The sequence below is a fragment of the Ursus maritimus genome, unplaced genomic scaffold, assembly GCF_017311325.1.
Source record: "Ursus maritimus isolate PB19 unplaced genomic scaffold, ASM1731132v1 scaffold_18, whole genome shotgun sequence".
Lineage (NCBI taxonomy): Eukaryota > Metazoa > Chordata > Mammalia > Carnivora > Ursidae > Ursus > Ursus maritimus.
Window position 1 is genome coordinate 39,284,679 of NW_024424230.1, and position 21,977 is coordinate 39,306,655.

The window sequence follows — 21,977 nt, forward strand, 5'->3', positions numbered from 1 at the left end:
CGCCTGCGCTCTGCTCCCGCGGCCGCCGCGGGGCGCCGGGGCCCGGCGCGGCATGAGGAGGAGGCTGCGCGCCCGCGAGCGCTCAGCTCCTCGGCCCCCAGGGCCCCCGCGGGCCCCCGCGCGTCGCGCGCGCCGACTGCGGCCCCGGCGCCCACGCTAGCCCCGCGCAGGCACGAGACGCCGCGGCCCGGACGAGGCGGCGGCGCAGGCCTGCCGAGCGCGGGCGGGCCGCTTCCCTAGCGCGGGGGCTTCCCGTCCTGGACCCCGGCGGACGCGGAGCGCCCGGGCGTGCTGCACTTTGCTGCCCCTCTCCGCAGGGGCGCCGCGGCGCGCAGCCCGCGCCTCTCCCCACCTGCAGCCCCTCCTCCCGCCGCTGCCGGGCGGATAAAAGGCGCGTCCTTGCCCTTCCTGGGCCTCCTCAGGTCCTGCCGTCCCCCCGCCCCCCCCCGCCCGCCTTGCCTCTCTTTTCCCTCCTCCACCCCTTCCTCCTCTCCTCCCGCGCCTCCCCTCCCCCGACTCTCCGACCTCCCATTCATTCCGTCCGCTCCCTCCCCTTTCCTCCTTCCCGCTCCGGCCCTTTCCCCTAGGTCCTCCCCGCGCGGACCCCGTTGCAGTCTCGGGGTTCTTAGCACATTCATGGAAGTTTAGGGCCTGGATGGTGCCCCCAAGTCCGGCCTGAGAGCGCAGCCTGAGCTGCTGGCCGGGAAGAGGAAGATGTCTGTGCTCAAGCGGATGATGCGGGTCTCCAATCGCTCCCTCCTCGCCTTCATCTTCTTCTTCTCCCTCTCCTCGTCCTGCCTCTACTTCGTCTATGTGGCTCCGGGCATCGGTAAGCACCGAGACACACCCTCCCTTCCCACGGTCACACCGAAGGAGATGCAGGATGTTACTTATGGGATTTGGAAGGTGTATAAATAGGCGCCCGGCGGAAGGCATTTTATTTGAAATGTTACAGACGTGTCAGATAAACTGCTGGGGCATGGCTTTGGTGCATGAGTTTCGTTTGTGCCGGTTTAAATAACTTAAAAGACTGCATTAAATGGACGTAGCAAAATTAGGTGTGGTGACCCCGGATGCCCTGGTCGCTTTCATGACAGCTTTATTATTTAATATCAAGTCTTTAAGCTTAAACTCGGTGCTTAATTGTAGTTTTATTCAAACACCCTCAGAATACCTGGGTTAAAAATATGAAGGAGAAACCAACACCAGGGAATGTGATTGAATTCAAGAATGTATGTATTCTAGTGTTCTAGGTCACTTTTTCAGAATGGGGTCAGTGAACATTTGTGCCACACTTCAGGAATTTTTAGGCGATGAGTTTTCTTGTGGAAACAATGCTCCATTATTTAGTCTGCTTTTCAAGGGTAGGTAGACTCTGCTACCTGTTAGGATGATTTCCGAGATAATATAATGATTAAAGTGACAGTTACACAGATAGTTTGTAGTTTAACATTTTAACCTATTTATCATATTTGGGGCCACATATACTTTTTAAGTAATCTACTTGAATTGGCTCATTAAACATTCTAATTAGTCCCCTTTGGTTGAAAAGGTGCCAATATGGCATTCTAATGAATAAAAAGTAAGAACTTCGTATGGTTATGAAAACACATCATATCTCCAAAACTTTTTCTGAGTTTTTCCTGGTTGTTATGTATTTAATGTTAAGTATTTATGGTATGTATTTAATGTTAATGTATTTAGTGTAAAATATAAGTTTAATGTTCACTTAGTAATAGTGTGTATCTCCTGTTATTTCTTTTTAGACACTAGTAGTCTTTTGAGCCAGGGCCATTTCTCTCTGGGTCAGCCAAAAATGTATGGCTTCTTATACAGTGAAAACACCTGCAGAATTTTGAGGTGGCTTAGTATCAGGGCATTATCTTGTGTGATACTAGATTATTGTCGTGAATTGCAGGGGAGAAGGAAGATGCAAACCTCACGGAGACTGTTGCATTTCCTAGGGCAGAATCACTATGTGACTTTTTCTTGATTAAATTTTTGGATTCAAGTAAGGTGTGTAAACTAAGATAATGATGCTTGAGAAGACAGAAATTGTTGACACCTTGATGTATTCCAAAATAGAAGTTTGAGGTTAAAGTTGGAACAAGTATGAATATTTTAAGGTATATTTTCCTTTAATGCAGCTTTTTCTTTAGGCGAAATAAAACCCCCTGGAAGCCTGTAGTAGAAATGATAGCGGTAGTTCAGTGGACTTGAGAGTAGTTAGCCAAATTATTTGGCTAGCTTTTCCTTAAGTCCTCTGCCATTTTGGCAGTCTTAGAAATTAACTCTTCATTCTGCAGCCGTTTTTGCCTTGCCATGTAGCTCTTTATTTTTATTTTTATTATTTTTTAAAGATTTTATTTATTTATTAGAGAGAGAGAGAGAGAGACAGCCAGCGAGAGAGGGAACACAAGCAGGGGGAGTGGGAGAGGAAGAAGCAGGCTTCCAGCGGGGGATCCTGATGTAGGGCTCGATCCCAGGATCCTGGGATCACGCCCTGAGCCGAAGGCAGATCCTTAACGACGGAGCCACCCAGGCGCCCCTGCCATGTAGCTCTTTAAAGGTCGGAAATCTTTGGGTGACGTTAGTTAATCAGACATTTAACTTTGAGAGGTTTTGCAGAAAAAGGTTTTTTGCACTTAGGCAACAGTGTTTTTACTTTCTTGGTATTTTGAGTAACTTGTTGAAGTTATGTTACTCAAAACGTTAACCAAAGGAAATCAGAATTCTGTTACTTGGTAGTCATCCTTTTTTTCCTTGGTACATTGATATATTATCTGCAGATTCTTAAAATTCGATTGATATGAAATACTAATACATTTTTCTCACTTGTGTGTAAGTTTAATGTTTGCCATAGAATAATCACTGATATGTCATAAAAATTTGGCAGTTTTCTTATAGACAATTAGGTTGACACAGTTTAAGCTACTGTTTTTGTGGGTCTTATAATTTATAACCTAAAAAAATTGATTAAAGCTAGTAAAGAGAATGAAAACCAAAACTTATAAGTGCTGTTAATTTGTTAATTTGTATATATTTCCCAAACCAGTACTATTTAGTAGATTAAAAAAGCTCCTTATTTCTCTTTTATTGGGAAGCAGTTTTCCAAAAATCGCATGTTTGCCTGAAGGCTCAAATTTTATCATTGGCAACAAATACTGTCTGGTTTTTTTTTGTTTGTTTTTTTTTGTTTTTTTGGAGTGTCAGGCTCACTTTGTTCATTTTTGGGGAAATGTAGGTCAAATACATGAGTCTAGATAACCAAGTTTGTCAGTTCTTCAAAGTAAAAGTGATAGTTCATGAAAAATGTGGCTAGTTCAGCTCACAATGCAAAATCATCATGCAAGTTGATTTTCAGGGTAACCTGAGTGGTTATGCTACAGAATTGGTCTGCTACAGAAGTGCTTTATGTATACTGCCCATTTCGTTGCAGATTTCTTCTTAGTGAGATATACCCCAAACTAGCTAGGTTCTTACAACTAACTTACATGAGATTTCAAGAGAACCTTCTTGAAATAATGCATATTTTGGCCTGAATTACATCTTGGGGCAAAACTTGTCTTGTGACTAAAATATATGTGGTGTAAGAGAGTACTTTTTATCGATCCTACATAAATGTTTCAAATGTCTTCTGTTAAAAAGTCCCTCTTATTCCTATCCACATCAACCTGTTGTGTAGACACGAGTTTTATTTCCCTACATTTTCTGTCCAGAGAGCTATTTTTGTCACGCCCCTTCCCCCAGGCAGTCCTGTTCTTGTGTTTAGTTCCTCTTCCTTAGCCTTCTTCACCTGTGCTTCTCCCTCTCTCTCTCTCTCTCTTCTGAGCACATAGTACCACACAGTTGTAGACAACATAGCCTGTTTACTTTCCATTTTTTTCTCATGTTCAGCACTTTTTTGGCTATTTGAGTGTTACTCTGCAATGAGTTCCATCAAAGTCAAACCTCATTATTTTAAGAATAATTTGAAACATTTTCCTTGACATTTCTAATTCATGCAGGAAACGCAGGGGTAGTCTTTATATTACGAACTTTCATAACAAGGGAAGCTGGTCTGCAGACACCCACCCCCACAGGAAGACCGATTTTTCCCTCGCCCACCTGGTAGAGTGAGGAGCCATTAGTTGTTTCGCATTCTCTTCCTGCCTTTGTACATGATTGCAAAAAGGTGAGTGCAGTTTCCCCCCAAGATCTTGACCTGGCTGGATTGAGAGTAGAATCCCATTTAGTGTTTAGTTTCCAGTGCAGCTTCCAACACAACATACTTACGTTATCCTGCCATAGCATCATAGGAGAAGATGAACTGGCTTACGCGTTCATTCAGCAAACACAAGTGGAGTGTCTCAGATAGGCTAGACATTGTTTGAGGCACAGAAGATACATGACTAAGACACAGTTACTTCCCTCGTGCTACAATGGGGTGAGCACCAGGAAAGAGCTGTAGCCAGTCCTTGGAACTCCTGCATTGTGAAGTGAGTGAGGGCTGGTGGAGGATTTCCAGAGGGAGCTGGTGGTTCGAGTGGGCCATTTGTGGATGGATAAGCTTTATCTGGACTAAGCGGTGGGACAGCATGGCCAAAGGTACTTACAGAAAATAGGAGTATTTCCACCTGACTACTGCTTGGGGTATGTGGTGGCAGATCAGCCAGGTTGAGAAAAAGCCTTGGGACTCCCCTGCCCAGCCTAGTGTTTTGGTGTTGAGGTCTCTAAAATTCCTGGCAGAGAGAAGCTGGTCTTGACTCACATAGGTTTATCAAAGCTGTCTGTGATTAAGAAAAAAGTTGATGTGCCTCTAATCAACGGGGTAGTATTGTGGAGAAGATTGCACAACTCCATTGGGAGTGGGGTTTCGCTGTCTGTGTGACTCACCAGAGGTTTTGACCTTTCCTAGATGTGCTGACAGGTGGTTTTATTCTTTGAGTCGAGGTGGAATCTGGTTGGGGCACTTTGGTCTGGATTCTTATGGGCCCTTTAAGGAATAACCTGGCAAGTGCTTTGTTATTTGGGCCCCTAGGCGGTTTGTGCTCTGCTGGTACTGGTGTAGCTAATGGGTGGTCAGGATGTGTGGGTATATGTATAAGGGTTGGTGGTAGGGGAGAGGGTCGCTCAGTTAGGTCCTTGCTGACAGTCGCCTGACATTTTGCCTGGGTCTCTCTTGGCCAGCTCAGAAGGTGGCAAGTTGCCCTGCAGCTTTCTTGTCATAGCCCTTTAGCCTCCTGGCCCTGGCTGGGTAAGCCTGGTTGTGTTCTTTTTGAGCTGTTATAGTTTGCTTTGTGATTCAAAGGTCCTTTGGTTTTTTCCTCACCAAGTTCTCCGACCTACATGGCTCCTTCCAGGGGTTCTTTTGATTCGGGCCATGGTGTCAGCTGTTTCTTTCCTCTGGGCCTTCCTTTGCTGGTCACTCATCTGATGCTCAAATTTTTGTCCTGGGAGTAGCAGGAAACATCAGAAGTTTTGAAAAAGGGAATGATGCAATCCTTGGTTTTACAGCATTTCTTTTAGCATGGAGCACGGTGATAGAGAGCAGAACCGGGGGCAGTGAGACCAGGTGGGAAGTTATTTCAGTAGCTCAGAAGAGTAGAACCTGATCAGGGTCATAGGAGGGTCTGGGCGGATTGAGAGGATGGGAGTAGTGACATTGAAGGAAAGGGAGAAGCTTTAAGATGATGCTTGTCTTCCAGCTTAGGCAGCCGGGTGGCTGGTCGTAGGGAATGTAGATAGGCATGTGCTTGGAGGGAGCTGTTTTGGTTTGAGAGAAATGGAGTTAGGGTGCCTGTGGTATATCTAGGAAGAACTTGTCAGTAGGTAGGGAGATGGACAGAAGGACTTGGAGCCCAGGAGAATTGTCTACCAGGAGAGAGACTGGACTGTCTTCAGCAGGTAGGTGAATGGTACTTACTTATTTCTGTCCCAACACACCTGAGTGATAAAACCAATTCCTGTAAGCAGAAGTGCCTCACTGAGTCAGTTACTCTTAAACATGGGTTGGTACGGGTTAAACCAAAATATAGGGGAGGCCCAAGCGTACTTTGAAAAGTTTCCCATGAGACTCTGTTACCCTTTCATTCCCCAGTCCCAAATAGGCAGTCCTTGTGGTCGATACCGTGGAAAGTTTGGGTGGCCGGAGAACTTAGGGAAGCTGAAGAGAAGGTAGCCATGGATGAAACCTAACAGCTTAGGGCAAATGGAGAAATAGGAACAGGAAAATGAAGGGAAAGANTACGGCTGAAGTGAGGCCTTTGTGAATGAATGAATGAATGAATGAATGAATGAAAAATGATGATTAGCAAGACAAGGTTTGAAATGGGTTAATTCTTGGAAGGAGAACTACCAATTTGCTAAGTAGGAGGTCCATGACAGCTACTCTGAGAGCAGTTTTTGTTTTGACTGGTCAGATAGCCTCGAGTTGGGTAGTAAATCAGAGGTCCCATGAAAGTGCCCTACTTAGTGGAAAGTAGGGGAAGCAGGCTTTAAGGACCTTACAAGATGGGAAGACCTGAGCTTATATAAAGGTTTAAGGACTGAGGGCAGGGTTTGAAGATTTGAGAAGGGGAACAGACATGTGATCTAGGAAGACTTCATTCATTCATTTATTTTTTTTTTTTTTAAAGATTTTATTTATTTATTCGACAGAGATAGAGACAGCCAGCGAGAGAGGGAACACAAGCAGGGGGAGTGGGAGAGGAAGAAGTAGGCTCATAGCGGAGAAGCCTGATGTGGGGCTCGATCCCAGAACCCTGGGATCACGCCCTGAGCCGAAGGCAGACGCCCAACCGCTGTACCACCCAGGTGCCCCGAAAAAGATGTTTCTTAAGAGTATGTATAATGTAATAATTTGGGCAAAGAATATATGTAAATGAAAATATTTTGTTGGGGCGCCTGGGTGGCACAGCGGTTAAGTGTCTGCCTTCGGCAGAGCCAGTGAGAAATCCTCATAGCTAAAGAGTAACTATTCTAGAGTAGAGTGAAATACCATTTGCTGTGGAGGCATGGGTTGTGGGGTGGCACTAAACTGGTTTAGGGATTATGGAGAAGGTGAACATGAAGCACAGGCCAGAAGCTTAAGTTAGGTAATTAAAAGATTGGCTTGGGGGGCGCCTGGGTGGCTCAGTCGTTGAGTGTCTGGCCTTCGGCTCAGGGCGTGATCCTGGCGTTATGGGATCGAGCCCCACATCAGGCTTCTCCGCTGGAAGCCTGCTTCTTTCTCTCCCACTCCCCCTGCTTGTGTTCCCTCTCTCTCTGGCTGTCTCTCTCTCTGTCAAATAAATAAATAAAATCTTTAAAAAAAAAAAAAGATTGGCTTGGGGGAAAAATATTTCATGCAGGATTGGAAGATTTGAAGGCTAAGAAGTGAGGGAGAAATGGAAAGTTAAAAAATAAAACCAAACGTAGGGGTTAAAGCATAGAGTACAGAGGGGAGTGTGGGCTGAAGCCAGAGAGATAAATATGGGTCTAGTTATAGTGGTCCTTGTAAACTGGGTGTGAGAGCTTGGATGTTAGCCCGAGGACAATGTCAAACCATTGAACTTATATTTTAAGTAGGAGAGTGATGTGATCAGATTTTTATTTCAGAAATATTTAGGTGGTACTGGTATGAGTGGGTTAAATGGAACAAGACTGGAATCATGGGGAGCAGGTAGAGAGAGTGGGATCAAGTATATAGGTGCACTAATTTTGGCGATGGGAGAAGAGGACATAAAGATGTTTGTGGTAGCAAAAATTAGATGAATATGGAGAAGGAGATTGAGGGAGTTCATACTTGATTAGGTAGGTATCTGGGTTATCTGTTGAGAACGAGGGGCTCAGTTTATTTGACCACATCTTAGTATAGAGTGAACCGTTTCCTAACCTAAGTTAAGAGATTTTGTTTCTGCCTTGGACCATACTAGAGGCTTAGCAAAGAATTGTTGGGTGGCTGAATGTTTCGGATTAAATCACTTCTCTTGGTATGGCAGCTCCTTTGTCCTCTTACGAGCTGACTCATCAATACCATTGGGATGTTACATGTTAGATACCTTGGGAGAATATGGAGGGCCGGGCCGGGAATTAGAAACTGTAGAGAAAATTGGATTAGTCAGTATATTAGTTATCTATAACTTTGTGAATTACCCCCAAATGTAGGGGTTTAAAAGAACAAATAGATTATTTTCTCATAGGTGAGATGGGCCAGGAATCTGGACATGGTTGGGCTGCATGCCTCTGGCTCAAGGTCTCTCACGAGGCTACAGAGTGTTGAGTGTTGATCACCGTTGTGGTTCACCCATGTGGCTTTGGGCAGGATTCAGTTCCTTGAGGCTTGTTGGACTGAGGGCCTCAGTTCTTTGCAGGTTGTTAGTTGAAGGCCTCCGTCACTTCTTGCCACATGGGCCTCTCCATAGGGCAGCTCACCACCCCATCACTTTTGCCATATTTTCTTAGAAAAGAGTCGCTCAGTCTAGTCTACATTCAAGGGAATGGGAGGCCTTCTTAGGGACGTCCGACCCCGGTCAGAGTGCCGTTCTCCAGCAGCATACGGAACTCAGGCTGTGTGGTTTCAGTATAAGTGAATCTAAATCCTATGGACTTGTGGGAAGTGCGGTATTTTTGGAGGGAAAATTAATTCATTGAAATCTGACAATGCTAAATACTATTCTTTGTAGTTATTCTTTCATGAATAAATTTGAGGTCTATTAAACAACATGGCAGAGTGAGATAAGTGATAGATGTATTCTGCGGTAGTGTTTGTCATACTGCCTTTTAATGTTTATGAAAAGGAAAAATAGCCATGTCCGTGGATACTTTTAAGAGAGAAACTCCTAATCTAGGCTTGTAGTCTCTGTATGGTAGGTGTGGTAGGTGTTCCGAATACCGGTTGGAATTTAGTTGGGAACGGAATGGGTTTTTCTCTTGAGGCGGTGTTATATAGGATGGAGAATTTCCTAACCCATCGTGTGGCTGGCCTCTTCATCACAGGGTGTACTTCAAAGCTTATCAGGCACTTGGGTTTGTAGGCCTCAGGCTCTGGTAGCTGTGGTTGCCGGTCTCCCCACCGGAGCCTCTAGGTTTGATCCTCTGTTCAAGGGGCCAGGGCCGTGGGAACCTTGGGCACAGAGGCCGTGCTGTCTCTGAAGCCAAGCTTTGTGCAAAGAAGTCCCAGGAGAAAGATTCCAAATGTAGCCCACTGCTTTGTCCACTGTTGGGGCTTCATAGGATTGTCCCTGCCACACCCCCAAACCCTGTGCTCATGGAATAATAGCCTTGTTGTAAAGAAAGAGAAGGCAAGACAGCCTCCCAAAGATTGTCATTTGCCCAAAGTCTCACATGCTGTGGGAAGAGCTGAAGTAGACAGTTTTTTGGAACAGCTGAAATGTACAGCTTGGGATAGCTGACTACTTCCACTGTTCTGGGTGGCGGGATCTGGTCATTGTTGCCCTGGAAATGATTGGGGAAAATATGAGCTCTCTGTTCTTTAGGTGAAAGGAACACCACATAGAGGAGAGATGAACCTTTTTTTTTTTTTTTTTTTTTTTTTTTGGGATAGCGTCAGGTAGCAGTGAGGGTAGTTACAACGAGGCAGATTTTAAGAAATCAAACCATTCTAACTGAGCTATAAACAATGAGATAAGTGCCTCATAGGTGCCTCATCAGGCCGGGGGTAGATGACCACCTGTTAAGGCTGGAGAAGGTGCTTTGCTTGGGAGACTGGATGGACGTCTAATAGCCTCTTAAACTCAATGATGCTGTGTTAAACTCTGCAGCACCCTTGCTGACCCAGCCTAGGGGCAGACCTGCTCCTCCACCTCTCTCCCCTGCCCCCACCCCCACCCCCACTGGCTTTTGTGACTCCCTTTCCCTTTCAAGCCTGCGTTTCATGTTTGTCTTAACCTCAGCAAGCGTGGAGGTGGGTGGGGAGGCTGCAGTGAGCCGGTGGAAGGAGGTGCATTGCAGTGATTTGCCTAGAGCTGGGTTTTCCGGGGTCACATTTGGGAGTTCCCAAGAGCACTGATTTCTACATTTACAGTGTCCCCTTCTGGTCAGTTTTCCTGGCCGTCTTAGCCCAAGCTGGCGGCTGTTCCCCCTGCCTCAGAGTGCAGTTTGCCAGTTTAATCAGAGCAGCCTGCCCCTGCTATCTCTGTCATCCCCCTTACTCCCCCTTTTCCCTCTGGTTTTCCTTTCTTTTCTCTTTTTTTTAAATTTCTGGAGGACACCATAATTTAGTATTTAAAAGACTGTTTCTTTCCAGTCCTGCCTTTTGTCAGAATAACGACAAAGAGAATACTATACAGGTAACGTGATTTGAGTTGAAGATCAGGCCAATTCGAGGTTGAAATCCCATTAACATGCCTTTGCAAAAGTAAGAGTTTACTCCAGTTAGTACTAGATATTTTTACTTCATGTCTTGGATTCACTGGAGAATTTCAGGTAACACCTCAATTTTATTTTTCTCTAGTACGTGAATCCTGTGTTGGGCCAACTTGATTTGTTATGTTTCGTGAGCATACTTGTTTTAGGTCATACCAGAACTTGGCAAAGTTTGGCTTAAAGCTACAGCAGAAACCCTCCTCAGTTAAAACGGGAAAGCTAGCTTAAAGGATGTTCGTCAGCAGTTATATTTTTGGCTATGGGGCACAGCAAAATGTTTAGGAAAACATACTTAGTAATTTTAAATCTGAAATTTATAATTAACTTTTTTTTCTCCAGAGGCATAATAAATATGGCTTTTTGCTTTCATCTTTGTTTTCATGATTAATTACTCGAGTTAGTAAAAGTCTTTGGCTCCACCAAATCGTTGTGTGATACCATTACAACAGGAGGTAAACATAGATTCTGCTATGTCTGAATGAACTGTGCATAAATTAGAAAGCTGTGTAAAGAGGATTTTGTTTAATGTAAGTTAAACTAATATAAAAGGAAGATCCTACTTTTTTGGCTTGTTTCATATGTTAATGTTTAAAGAATTCGTACAAGCAGTGTCTTTCAGACATGAAAGTATTCAAGCCTTACTTAAAGTGGTTTGCATAAATAAATGTATTTCCTAGGTTTTATTACTAGAGATGCTAATTCTGATTCTGGTTCATTTTTAATACACATCCTAGGTAATTCTGGACCCTGGGAACTTTATTTCTGACAAATACCCCAACTGGTGGGTTAAAAAAAGAAAAACCAAGTGCTGGATAGGTTTATTTTTTGAAATTAATCATCTTATTATCATTTGATCTTTCATAGAAGTAAACTTACTTTTTAAAAAGCAGATTAACTTGTGTGTAGCAGCGTGTTTTACTGGAGTTAGAGATGGCTATCATGGTGAAGAATTTTTTTCCTTCAGAAAAGAAATGGACAGAATGGATAAATACATCCTTTAAGACAACCAGGATCATGCACTTCTTTGTGAGTCTGCAGCAACTGTGTGATTGAGTTATAGGTTGATCGGAAATTTGTTAGTGTTTCTAATTATTAGAAACATACATTGTAATTTACTTAATAAGATCAGTAAAAGTGATTAAAGCATATAGACCTGCATGTTAGCCAACGATTTAAAAACATCTGATACAGCATTTGGCTAGAAAAGTCCCTTTGTAATATTGTTTCAGGTAGGTGGGTATAGAAGATTTGTACTGTAACCTGTCGTCTTGATTGAAATGTTATGTCTTGTTTTATTTTTAAATATTTGAGGCTTGCTAGTGTTAATGTGACTTTACAGAGACCATTTTATATATATTGCCTTCCTGATAATTAAGTTAATTGCTCAGAAATTATGACTTATGCAATTTCCAGTTTGACTCAGAGGAAGAGAAATTGGACTTTTTTTAATTTTATTTTTGAATCAAGAGACCTAAGGCAGAGAATTATAAGGTGCCTTGTTTATTGATTTGAAAATATGCTCTGGCTTTGGAAATCTTTTTTAAAAATTTTACTTGAGAGAGAGAGAGAGTGTGCGTGCGCATAGGGGTGAGGGGCAGAGGGAGAAGGAGAGAAAGGGGGAGAAAGTCTCAAGCAGACTCTGCACGGAGCCCATTGATCTCATGACCCTGAGATCACGACTGGAGCCAAAACCAAGAGTCCGACGCTCAACTGACTGAGCCCCCCAGACCCCCTAGCTTTGGAAATCTTTGAAATTCATTTCTCACAGTGTCCCCTCTCTCCTGCTTGTCTTAAGAGTCATTTTTCTTTCATAAAATAAAGAAGTTTAAAGGTATTTTAATTGCGAAAACACAAAGAAATCAGGGATGATTGTAAAACATATAGTTCAAATACCACTTTTTTCCCTCATGATAGAATTCTTAAGAGGATAGAGATTCATTTCACATTCACCTTATGTACTCTGAAATCATTAATTTTCAACAGTTTTGTACATGTTTTCTGGATATGTTTATGGTTTGATCTTTTAATCTGTAATTTCATTAAGTAAGTTTCCTTACTGATTGGCTTTTTAAAAATCTATTTAATTGCCTGCAGTCTTCCTTCCTCGATTCCCTCATTTCCTCCTAATTTTACTTTTCTACAGTGTGGGCTGTAATGCTTAACTCTCTAAGCTCCTGTCCTGCTTTAAAGAAGTATGTGTTTATTTTAAGTGAATAACAGTGAACTACCACATGACAGTGCAGATCGATATCTTGTGTTAGATAGTGTTTTCATATTGCCAGGTTCGGAGTCTATTTTTAGAATTATCAGCTAAGTGTAAACTAGCCTGAACTGATGATCTGATTATTTCGAAAGTACTTCTGATGTTTTAGGCTGTTTAGGCTTCTTCAGGATTTGGGTTTTTACAGAGGAACCCCCTGGACACCTTGTTTCTGGTACTGCTCGGCGAACGGTAGGCATTCAGTAAATATCTGTTGAACAAACACATGTCTCCACCCTGAACATCTTTAATAATTCTGTTGGAAAAGTCCAATTTTATTTAAAAATACTTAATTTTGATCAGTATTCAAACACAAATAATCTCCCCAAATAACTTAAAACTGCAGGGTAGAAATGGTGAAAGCACCAGTGGTAAGGAATTTCTTGTTAATTTTTAGTGTCTTCGTCAGCAAAGCTGTTAGCCGTTGGCTGAGATCTGAAATAGATCTATACCGCATATAATCACGGAATTCATTATTCCTTGATAAAATGGGATTCTGAATGCAGAGTTCTTTCATTCTCTTTATTCATTAGTCAGCCCATGAGTCACTTGAAAGATGGGGAAGAGGTTATTATAGGTTGGTAATTATTTGCACTATAGATTTCCTTGAGCCCATACCTGGCTTTGAATCATTGTCACCGTGGTAAGATACTCGGCTTAAATAGTACTTTGACATAAAGGGAATTGTTTGTTTTACAGCCTGGCACAGCCTACAGATTTGTTATTTTTTTTGTTTTTAACCCAAGCAGTACTTTGGTCCTAGGCAAGGTATGAACAGTATTTCATACGTAGTCAGGCCTCATCCTAGGGTTTACAACATTATTACCAGAGATAATATGTTTAGCTTTACCATCTTGGATGAGTCATTTCGGGGAATTAGTTGAATAAGGGCTAGATGTGGGTAGAAGAAAACGTTTAGGCGTCTGAAACAGATACTTAGAAGATTATTGTGAGTTCTGAGAGATTCCGAGATACCGGATTCGGATATCTGTAGTAATATCCAGGGGCATATATAAGTGGTATTTTGCTTTTTTTCTGCATTGTTGATTTCTTTGTATGTTCTGTAGCTAACAGGGGAAACTATTTTCTCTCCTGTAACCTGTAAGTGCCCCTTCTGGTTTCCTCCTCCTCCTTGGACTAGTTGAGATCTGGCTTATCCCTCCTTTCTCACTCTCTCATTACTGTTTACGTTGAAGATTTTCTCTCTCTCTCTTTTTTTGCCCCTCCCTCTCCTCTATGACTTTCAACCGTTGCTTCTTCCAAACTGCTGCCTCTCAGAGACATTCGGACCTGTCCTTGAATCCTAGTTTTTAAATTCTGCCTATGCAACTTACTTCTGAGTTTGTTTTCCGAGCTTTCAAATGGGGAAAAGTTATACCCACGCCATGTGGTGGTGTATTAGTTTCCTGACTACCATACACATTACCACACACAGAGTGGCTGACAACAACAGGACTTTATTATCTCGTAGTTCTGGAGGCCGGAAGTCTGAAATCAGGTGTTGTCAGGACTGTGCTCCCTCTGGAAGCTCTCAAGGGGGATCCTTCCTTGCTGTTTCCGGCTTCAGGTGCCTGTTGGCATTCCTTGCCTTCCTAGGCTTGTGGTCACATCACTCCAGGCTCTGCCTGCATCTTTACATTGCTTTCTCTTTTGCGTGTGTGCGTGCATGTGTGTATGTGTGTGTGTGCGTGTGTAAAATATCCATTGCCTTTTTCTTATCTGAGCATTTGTCATTGGATTTAGAGCCCACTCAGATAATCCAGGATGATCTCCTCATCTCAAGATCCTTAATTACCTCTGCAAAGACTCCTTTTCCAAAGAAGATAACATTTTCACAGCTTCTGGGAATTAGGATGTGCACATATTTTCAGCCTGCTACATACAGGTGGTTTAAGAATTAAATGAAATATAATTATATGTATGTGTATTTAAATAAGTTTATACATGACCTTGGTAGGTACTCAATAAATGTTAATTCATTTCCCTTCTCTTTATTTTTTTTTAGAAGATTTTATGTATTTGTTTGAGAGTGTGCGCACACTCAGGGAGGGGCAGAGGGGGAGGGAGAGGGAAAGAATCTCAGGTGGACTCGACGCTGTGCACGGAGCACAATGTACAGGTGGAGGCAGAGATTGGGGTGATGTGACCACGAGCCCAGGAAGGCAAGAAATGCCAAGAAATGCCTGATACTGGGGCTCGGTCTCATGACCCTGAGATCATGACTTGAGCTGAAACCAAGAGTCGGATGCTTAACTGCCCCAGCCACCCAGGTGCCCCTCCCTCCTCTTCAGAAGCCTCTGCCCACCAACATTCTGTATCTCGGCATGATTTTGGCAGTTAGTACAGGCATATCTCATTTTATTATGCTTCACTTTATTTATTTAATTTATTTATATTTTATTTATTTATTTATTGTGCTTTGCAGATAATGAGTTTTTTAATGAATTGAAGGTTTGAGGCAATCATATTAGCAACCCATTACTGCCATTTTTCCAACAATATCTGCTCAACTTCATTTCTCTGTGTCACATTTGATAATTGTAATATTTCAAACCTTTTCATTGTTATATTTGTTATGGTCATCTGTGTTCTTTGATGCTACTATTGTAATTGTTTTGGGTGTCATGAACTGTGCCCATATAAGACAGCAAACTTAATCGATAAAAGTGTGTGTTCTGACTGCTTCGCTTATCGGCCATTCCCCATCAGTCTCCCTCTCCTTGGGCCTCCCTGTATTCCCTGAGACACCAACAGTATTGATATTAGGCTAATTAATAATCCTGCAGTGGCCTCTGAGTGCTCACCTGAAAGGAAGAGTCGCATGTCTCTCACTTTAAATCAAAAGCTAGAAATGATTATGCTTAATGAGGAAGGGATGTCGAAAGCCGAGATAGGCAGAAGGCTGGGCCTCTTGCATCAAATAGTTAGCAAAGATGTGAATGCAGAGGAATGGTTTTTTTTTTTTTTTTTTTTTTTTTTTTTTTTAGCGTTTTATTTATTTGAGAGAGAGAAAGACAGCATGAGCAGGGCAGAGGGAGAGGGACAAGGAGACTCCTCGCTGAGCAGGGAGCCCAGTGCAGGGCTTGATCCCAGGACCCTGGGATCATGACTTGAGTCCAAGTCAGATGCTTAACCACCTGAGCCACCCAGGCGCCCCTAGAGGAGTGGTTCTGGAAGGAAAGTAAAAGTGCTACGCCAGTGAACACATGAATGGTAAGAAAGTGAAACAATCTTATTGCTGAAGTGGGAAAAGTTTTAGTGGTTTGGTTAGAAGATCCAACCAGCCACCCCTGAAGCCAGCGCCTAATCCAGAGCCAGCCCCTAACTCTCTTCAATTCCATGAAGGTCAAGAGAGGGGAGGAAGCTGTAGGAGAAAAGTCTGAGGCTAGCAGAGGGTGGTTCATGAGGTTTAAGGAAAGAAGCCATCTCCATAACATGACAGAGCAAGATGGAAGCAGCAAGTGATCCAGAAGGTCTCGTTAATCAATGAAGGTGGCTACACTCAACAGCAAATTTCCAGTGTAGACCAAACAGTTTTCTGTAGGAAGAAGATGCCTTCTAGGACTCTTACGGCTAGAGAAGAGGAGTTAGTGCCTGGTTTCAAAGCTTCAGAGGACAGGTGGACTCTCTTGTTAGGTAGGGGCTAATGTAGCCAGTGACTTTAAGTTGAAGCCATTGCTCATTTGCCATCCCCAAATCCTAGGGCCCTGAAGAATGGCGCTCAGCCTACTCTGCCTGTGCTCTAGAAATGGAACAGCAAAGCCTCAATGAGGGCACATTTGTTTACAACGTGGTTTACTGAATATTTTAAGCCCACTGTTGAGACCTACTGCTTAGAAAAAAAGGTTTTTTAACAAAATATTACTGCTCATTGACAGTGTACCTTGTCAGTCGAGAGCTCTGATGGAGATACACAATGAGGTTAGTATTTTCAAGCTTGCTAGCACAATATCCATTCTGTAGCTTCTGGGTCAAGGAGTCATTTTGACTTTCAAGACTTATTTAAGAAATACATCTCATAAAGCTTTACCTGCCATACATAGAGATGCCTCTGATGGATCTGGGCAAGGTAAATTGAAAACTTTCTGGAAAGAAGTCCCCTTTCTAGATCCCATTAAGAACATTTATGATGGGAAGAGTTCCAAGTATCAGCATTACCTAGAGTTTGGGAGAAGTTGATTCCAGCCCTCATGGAGGACTTTGAGGGGTTCAGGACTTCGTGGAGGAAGTCACTGCAGATGTGGTGGAAAGAGCAAGAGAACTAGAATTAGAAGTGGAGCCAGGAGATGTGACGGAATTGCTGTAGTCTCATGAGAAAACTTGAACGAATGAGGAGTTACTTCTGATGGATGAGCAAAGAAAGTGGTTTCTTGAGATGGCTTCTACTCCTGGTGAGGGTGCCATGAAGATTGTTGAAATGACAGTAAAAGATTAAGAATATGGCAGAGATTCTGTTGAGGATTGATTTGAGAGTGGCAGGGTTTGAGAGGATTGATTCCAATTCTGAAAGAAGTTCTGCTGTGGGTAAAAAGCTGTCAAACAGCATCATCATGCTACCAAGAAATCACTGATGAAAGGAAGAATCATTCGATGTAGCAAACTTCATTGTTGTTGTTGTCTTATTTTAAGAAATTGTCACAGCCACCCCACCATCTGTAATCATCAACGTGGAGGCCAGACCCTCCACCAGCAAAAAACAAAAACCTGCTGAAAGCTCAGATGATGATTAAGATTTTTTGGCAATAAAGTATTTTTAAAATAAGGTATGTACATTGCTTTTTAAGACAATGCTGTTGCACGCGTAATAGACTATAGTGTAAACTTTTATATGCACTGGGGAATGAAAACATTTATTTGACTTGATTTATTGTAGTATTTGCTTTCTTGTGGTCGTCTGCAGCACAGCTGCAGTGTCTCTGAGGTATACCTGTGCTCAATTCAGATCACTCCCACTCCACTTCATCCCCCACTGATGTCCTTGTTGGTGGCCGTCAGGCAGTCTGGTCCTTGTCTTCCATCCTCCCTTGTCTGGCCACATCAAGTCCTTGTAGTTGTGACCTGTTCTCCCTTGCACCTCTGCAGACCATAGTCTTCCTAACCTCGCACTTCTGGCACTTTCTCACTGTTGTTAACATTACTTCTCATCTTCACGATGATCTCGAGTCCTCTCCCCTTTTTTCTTCTGTTTTTCCACACCATCCATCCCCTTACATCTTCGTAAGTTATTTTTCATTGCGGCCAAACTCTGCTCAAGTTGGGTTGTTTCCTCCTGGATGTGCCCCCTGTGCAGCCCAGAGCCTCTGGTTAGGCTGTCCCCTCAGTGGAAATGTTCTTTTCCATCCTTCCTCCTGTTTCTTTCAGTGCCTTAAATGTAAATGTACTCTTTCTTCCCTCTGCTGAGGCCACAGGCATGCTCAAGGTTTCTTCTGTCTAAAAAAACTTCCTCGACCTTGCTCTCACTTCTCTTTTCTGAAAATCGCTTTTACTTTGTCACTATCCACTTTACTCTTCCCGACTTGCCTTTTGTTTCCATTGCTTTCCAGAAACTCTTCTTTTACAGATTGACGGTGATCTCCTAAGAGCATTTTGAAGAGGCTACGTAGTATGGTGGTGAAGAGCTGGACGGCCGGGGCCAGCCTGCTGGGGTCTGAATTCTGGCTCTGCCACCAGCCATGTAGCCTTGAGCAAGTTACTTAACTCCATGTGATGGGAATAATATTCGTACCTACCGTTAAAGGGTTGCTTGTAAGGATTAATTAGGTTAGCGTATGTAAAGCTCTTCCTTCCGGGGGCGCCTGGCGAAGAGTGTGCACCAGGTATTAGTGTGTTATTTTTTTAAGCTATTATTTTTTAGTCTGTCTGCTTAGCCTCTGTGGTGTTTGATATGGTTGACCATTTCCTCTTCTCCACCGTGTTCAAGCTTAGACTAATTCATCTTGGGGCCTTTTATCTTCATAACCCTGTTCATGGTCTCTCTCCATGTGTCTGACATCCTTTTTTTTTTTTTTTTTTTTAAGAAATATTTGTCAGCGGGGGGCACACGCAGGGGGAGCAGCAGGCAGAGGGAGAAACTGGCTCCTTGCTCAGCGGGGAGCCCAATGCAGGACTTGATCCCAGGACTCTGGGATCATGACCTGAGCCGAAGGCAGACGTTTACCCGACTGAGCCACCCAGGCACCCCTCTCTCGGTGTGTCCGAACTTTACTTTCTTACCCGTTTTCTGGATAATTTTTTCTTATGGTGATTCAGCATGGTAGTTGCCACTCTTACATGAATGTCACTCCAAATTGTATTTCTTGCCCTTCTTTCTTAGCTCCAGTCCTGCAGTTACAGTGCACCTAACTACATAATCTCCCTCTCAGAATCAGCTCCTCGCTGGATTTCTTTTTTGTTAACGGACCTACGGCAGTGTATCGTAGAGGTCAGCAACGGGGTATTGGGACCAGGGGGATGTTGTGTCCAAAGTCTTCGAAGCTCAGGAAAGCTTTCCAGGTCACTGCAGACTGGCACATTCTCCTTATCTGGAATACTTTTTTCACTGAACAAAGCTGGATGTGGAAAGGGATGGGGAGACACAGTACTAACAAGTGCGTTCCTTAGTTTTCTTAAGTGGAGAATGAGGCAAGTTCATAAATGTCTTGCCTTGAAAACTCAAGGTAGGATGTCTAGAAGCTGTTATAAACTTGATTTTTGAAGGTTTTTTTTTTTTTAAGTTGAATGTATTCCTTCCCCTCTGCCCCAAAAAGCAGAACTAGGTAAGTTAAATTTATGTCTCACAAAGAAGAGGCAAATAGCAGATTAACTGAATTAGAGAACAGGGCATGATTTTAATTAAGCAGTGGTAGTTTTTAATGTATTTCTGAGTTGTCTCAAGACCAAAGGGTAAGGCTGAGAAAGATTTCCCTATTTTCTGAAATGCAGTTTCTTTTACTTGGAATAGAAATTTTAGACAACGATTTCTTCCACCTGGTTGGTTTGCCAATAAGCCGTTACATTTTATATTAATGGTAACTAGCCGTCATATAGTTATTTGAGTGTGGGTTAACAGTTTAGGGTGTTTAGAAATCAGACAGTTGGAACCATTCTCATACTGGTTTAGTGTGCCTTGCCATACTTTGACACATCTCATTCTTCCTGTTAACAACGACTCTATTTAAACAAAACAGCTTCATTCCCTAATGGGTTTTGATCTTTAGGGATTAAACCCATGAGGACCATTAACCTAAGGAATGTAACTCAATTAGCTGTAAATGATTTAAGATAAACTAATAGATTCTCCATTTGGAGAGCTTGGTGTCTTGCATTCCTTAATTTTTTCTCCATCCAGCTAATGAATAGTAAATGCATTGTTTTGGCAAATGGTTCACCTTTGTCACAGTTGCCATCAGTCATCATCCCCTGGTGTTTTGGAAGTTTTTAGGATAACTTGGCTTTGGTGATTCTTTTCTATACCAGATTTTTTCTTTGCTGCTTAAATCTGACTTAGCTTCACGATGTCAGACAATATTCTTTATATGAATAGGTGTGTTAAAAGTAAAAGGTATGTAGTTTTAAAAAAGTTCAGTTTCCAGGACGCACCGGAGTGCACTTTCCTTGCTTGGGCCAGTATTGTTTCCAGCGGCTCAGTTCTGCTGCCCCATGACAGGTCCTTTCCATGTTTTGGTGCAGAGCAAATGTCAGAAGATATTAGATCACTGATAACAAATTTCATATATAACTTTAGGATTCAGTGATCCAAGGTGTTGTAAACCAGTTGGCATTCGTTTTCTATTTGATGGTTTTCCCCTGCATCATTTCAGTGGAATTTTAGATCTCGGCTTCTGCTAATATTAGTTGGCTTTTATTGAATGTTTTCCTACATTTTTGGTTGGCTCTTCTTTTTGTTTTCATTTTTCATTTTGTCTCTTTTCTTCTTTTAAAGTCTGCTCAAGAGCAAAAATGTAATAAAAACTTGTATTTGTAACCCCACGGGTGTAATAAATTCAAGCCTAAACAAGTTATATCTAATTATAGGACTGCTTTCTAGAGAGGATGTAGACACGCTCTTAAAAATGATCGAAGTAAAACTTATGTGAAGCTTGGATTTCTGTTGTTTTCTCTGTTTGGGAATGAAGGTAAAAGGAGAAGAAGGGTCATTGTACTCTGCTCTTCTATTAGTTTTATTTATTCTGTCTTTTGTACTTTGAGCAAGTTAAAATTTACATTAAAAATGGGAAAGGACAGGGGTGCCTGGGTGGCTCAGTTGGTAAAGCGGTTAAGCGTCTGCCTTCAACTTGGGTTATGATCTTGGGGTCCTGGGGTTTGAGCCCCTCATCAGGCTTTCTGCTCCGTGGGGAGTCTGCTCCCCCCCCAACTCCTGTGCATGCATGCGTGCTCTCTCTCTTACATACTATCTCTCAAATAATTAAATAAAATCTTTTAAAAAATGGGAAAGGCGGTAGTAAACATCACAGTTTGCTCATGTCTCTGTAGCATCTCAAGGAAGTAGAGCAGGGCCCAGAAAATTAGTTGGCATTTAAGATTTTTTGACTTGGCATTCATTTTTTGAGAGTGTCATTACAATGTTCGGGGGCAGCTTATTTTAAAATTGAAAGAGTCATTAACTGAGCCTTACACGGTTTTGCCATGAAAATGATCGCCCTCCTCTTGAATGAGTGGAGTTTATGGTTTTTTGGCTGTATGCTTGGAGAACTGAAAGTAGAAAGGGCTTTAGAGAACATCTCATGCAATACTGCCTTTTTTAGGTGAGGACACTGAGATTCAGTGATGAGTGGTCCAGAGCTAGGCATTGTGCTCACAGAATCAGAACCAGAAAGAGAGGATCTTTTGATTACTTCTATGCTTCTCTGAGGAGCCCTGACATCTCAAAAGGCAGAGATTTGTGTCATCTTTGTAAATTTACCAATTTCTCCCAAAGCAAGAAATTAGGGGCCTAGTTTTGAAGCACTTACCACAAAGAATTAAATGTACCCACTTGAAAATGCACACTGATTGTGATTTGTCTGCTTTTACAATCTTGGTAGGTAGATTTGTGATGGACGGGGGTGCAAAAGGGCTAAGTAATTAACTTAGTAGAGAGAAATTGCCAAAATAGATATTGATTCTAGGTCATTCTGCCCCCTAACTCTCCTTGCCCAAACACATTGAGAATCTGCAAGATCCATTGGAAGATTCATATTCATACTAGATACTATGGTGATTTATGATATATTTACTATTAGATAAGGAATCCTTGCCCTTGTGGAGTTTTCGGTTCGAGGGAGTTAATATGGAATTAGAGAAAGTATACTATAGATTGTATATTTGTAATAAAATGCCTTTTTGAAATTTTAAAGTATATTTTATGGTAGAAAATTATTTATGGATAAAG

The 21,977-nt window shown here is 42.5% G+C and overlaps 1 protein-coding gene across 1 annotated transcript in view; it reads left to right on the forward strand.

The window, feature by feature from the left end:
- Positions 1 to 357: 357 nt before the first annotated feature.
- B4GALT6 (beta-1,4-galactosyltransferase 6) overlaps positions 358 to 21,977 on the forward strand; it is a 67,960-nt gene continuing 46,340 nt past the window's right edge. The window contains exon 1 of the mRNA XM_008690958.2: positions 358 to 829. Coding sequence (XP_008689180.1) covers positions 715 to 829 — 115 coding nt within the window. The 5' untranslated portion in view covers positions 358 to 714. The remainder of the gene's footprint in view (positions 830 to 21,977) is intronic.